General features: G+C 69.1%; 3 protein-coding genes across 3 annotated transcripts in view; 2 read left to right on the top strand and 1 right to left on the bottom strand.

Moving 5' to 3' along the window:
• The window catches only part of TMC6 (transmembrane channel like 6), an 8,599-nt gene extending 6,632 nt beyond the window's left edge, over positions 1-1,967 (bottom strand). Inside the window, exons 1-7 of the mRNA XM_019472112.1 lie at positions 1,912-1,967; positions 1,325-1,443; positions 867-998; positions 600-758; positions 377-482; positions 182-278; positions 1-90 (exon numbers count right to left, since the gene is read on the bottom strand). The exon at positions 1-90 is cut by the window's left edge and continues 1 nt beyond it. Coding sequence (XP_019327657.1) covers positions 1-90; positions 182-278; positions 377-482; positions 600-758; positions 867-998; positions 1,325-1,443; positions 1,912-1,967 — 759 coding nt within the window. The remainder of the gene's footprint in view (positions 91-181; positions 279-376; positions 483-599; positions 759-866; positions 999-1,324; positions 1,444-1,911) is intronic.
• Positions 1-2,219, top strand: part of AFMID (arylformamidase) — a 14,439-nt gene that overhangs the window by 949 nt on the left and 11,271 nt on the right. The window lies entirely within an intron of this gene.
• The window catches only part of SYNGR2 (synaptogyrin 2), a 3,070-nt gene continuing 2,940 nt past the window's right edge, over positions 2,090-2,219 (top strand). Inside the window, exon 1 of the mRNA XM_009279459.1 lies at positions 2,090-2,107. Within this exon, the coding sequence (XP_009277734.1) occupies positions 2,090-2,107 (18 nt within the window). The remainder of the gene's footprint in view (positions 2,108-2,219) is intronic.

Here is a 2,219-nt window from a genome sequence, read left to right as displayed (position 1 = left end):
GAAGCGGCCGCCGATCTGCTTCAGGGCGTAGTGCCAGGGCTGCGCGGCAGGGAGCAGGGAGAGAAGCCTGTACCAGAGGTCCCGGCAGCCCTGGGGAGAGGGAGTCTGGGGAGAGCACCGGGGCCGGAGCCTGTACCGGAGCCCCCAACAGCTGCTGTGCAGACCCATGCCCCAGACTTACGAGAATGATGTAGTCCTTGGACCATCCGCAGGGAGAGGAGGGGGCCCGGTGCTGGGCATGTTGCCTCAGGGGGCCCCTCTGCCCGCTCAGCTCCTGCCTGCCCAGCAGACAGGGACGTCAGAGCATGGCGCGGGCCCTGGGATGGCTCCAGCTGTGGGAGCCCTGCCTGGCCAGGGCCGGTGGGAGAGGACCTACCGGAGGGTGCGTTTCTCTGCCAGGCTGAGAGGCACGGTGAGCAGCATGTGGCTGCGCTGGCTGGGCGAGAGGCTCAGCAGCTCCTTCACCAGCAGGCTCTGCTTGTCTGGGGGCACAAGGGGCTCAGCAAGATGCAGCCGGCCAGGACATGGTGTGCTCATCCTGAACCCGGCATGGGGACGGTGCCCAGCACCACCCGCCCCCACTCTCGGAGGACCCTAACCTTCCAGTGTGGCCCTGGCAGGGTCGGTCTCCAGGTCATACTGCCGCAGGCTGGGCCGTGCAGCACGGCAGAGCTGCTGCAGGGGTGGGCGGCTGCTCCGGCGCCGCAGCCGGGCTGTGCGGTTGTAGTACTGGGAGATGATGGCCCCACGGCTGTGCCCTGCGGGCAAGAGCAGGGCAGGGGGGTGGGTGGCTGTGGGAGAGCAGGGCAGACAGGAGAGCTCTGCCGAGGGGCTCCTGGGCCTGGGGAAGGGCAGGAGGCACCTACCGATGGTGCGGCTGGGCATGTTGGCGAGGATTCGCAGAGAGGCAGAGGAGTAGCCGGGGTGCTGCTCATCCTGCTCCAGCTCTGGCGAGGCTGCGGCACAGGCGTCCGGGGGGGCCAGGAAGGCCAGGTGATCTGGGAGAGGGAGGGCAGGATGCAGAGTGGTAAGAGCCAGAGCGCCGACGGCTCCAGTCCCTGTGGCCCCACTGCACTGCTCTGGCACAGAGGCCAGGCACCTGCCCTGGTGTGTGCTCCCCCCAGAGCACACCCTTCTCCAGGGACGCTCTCTGTGTCCCCAAGGGCAGGTCTGCCCCACTGCCTGCACTGGCGAAGGCATCAGCGGGCTCCTACAAGTGCTTTGGCCACAGCCTCGGCACGAGCCCTAGCTGGCCCAGACAGTACATGGCCCTGGGCACACACGCTGTCCCCACCGCACCCCGGCTGCGGCCACAGCGCTTTACCTCTGCCCCTCGCCAGCACCTCCAGCTCCAGACCCGCCTCTACCAAGCTGCTCTGCTCCTGGATGAGCTGGTGGAAGGAGGTATGCAGGGCTCCTTCGTTGTCCGGGCTTGGCTCCTGGCTGCAGGGACACAGATGCGCTCACCTGGGGCTGGGCTGGGCGCTGAGGCCCAGGGGATGGAGGCGTGGAAAAGCCCTGGTGCCAGCCCAAAGCCCAGCCGTGCCGCCCTGCGGCACGGGCACCCGGTGCTGCTCTGCTCCTGGATGAGCTGGTGGAAGGAGGTATGCAGGGCTCCTTCGTTGTCCGGGCTTGGCTCCTGGCTGCAGGGACACAGATGCGCTCACCTGGGGCTGGGCTGGGCGCTGAGGCCCAGGGGATGGAGGCGTGGAAAAGCCCTGGTGCCAGCCCAAAGCCCAGCCGTGCCGCCCTGCGGCACGGGCACCTGGTGCCTGCTAGGCACAAGGGCTGCTGTCTCCCGCAGCGGAGATGCCAGCCTCGCACTGCTGGGGCTGCAGGATCCCGGGAGCCAAGCATGCGGGGGCACGGGTCAGGCAAACGCGGGCAGTGGGAGGGCAGGCCCATACTCACCCATCGCTCTCGGTGTCCTCAGAGACACAGATGGTGAAGGAGGGTGGCTGGGACATCCTGCTGGGGCCAAGCGGGTCCCTGTGGCACCGCACTCCCACCCACACACCACCCTGCCACAGCGAGGAGACAGGCGCCAGCCGGCACCGCGCCGCCGGCACCCACGGTCACCCCGACCCCCATGGCTCCCCCGGGACATGTAGGGTCCTGCCCGCTCTTGGGACGGGGATGGAGCCAGAGCTGGCGCCGCTGCGTGCGGGGGCCCGGGGCAGGCGGGAGCGCGAGGGGCCGCGGGGCTAAACCCGAGTCTA

This window comes from Aptenodytes forsteri, unplaced genomic scaffold (assembly GCF_000699145.1).
Source record: "Aptenodytes forsteri isolate BGI_AS27 unplaced genomic scaffold, ASM69914v1 Scaffold243, whole genome shotgun sequence".
NCBI classification, from domain to species: Eukaryota; Metazoa; Chordata; class Aves; order Sphenisciformes; family Spheniscidae; genus Aptenodytes; species Aptenodytes forsteri.
Note: the sequence above shows the minus strand (reverse complement) of the source record. Positions and strands in the feature narration are given on the sequence as shown.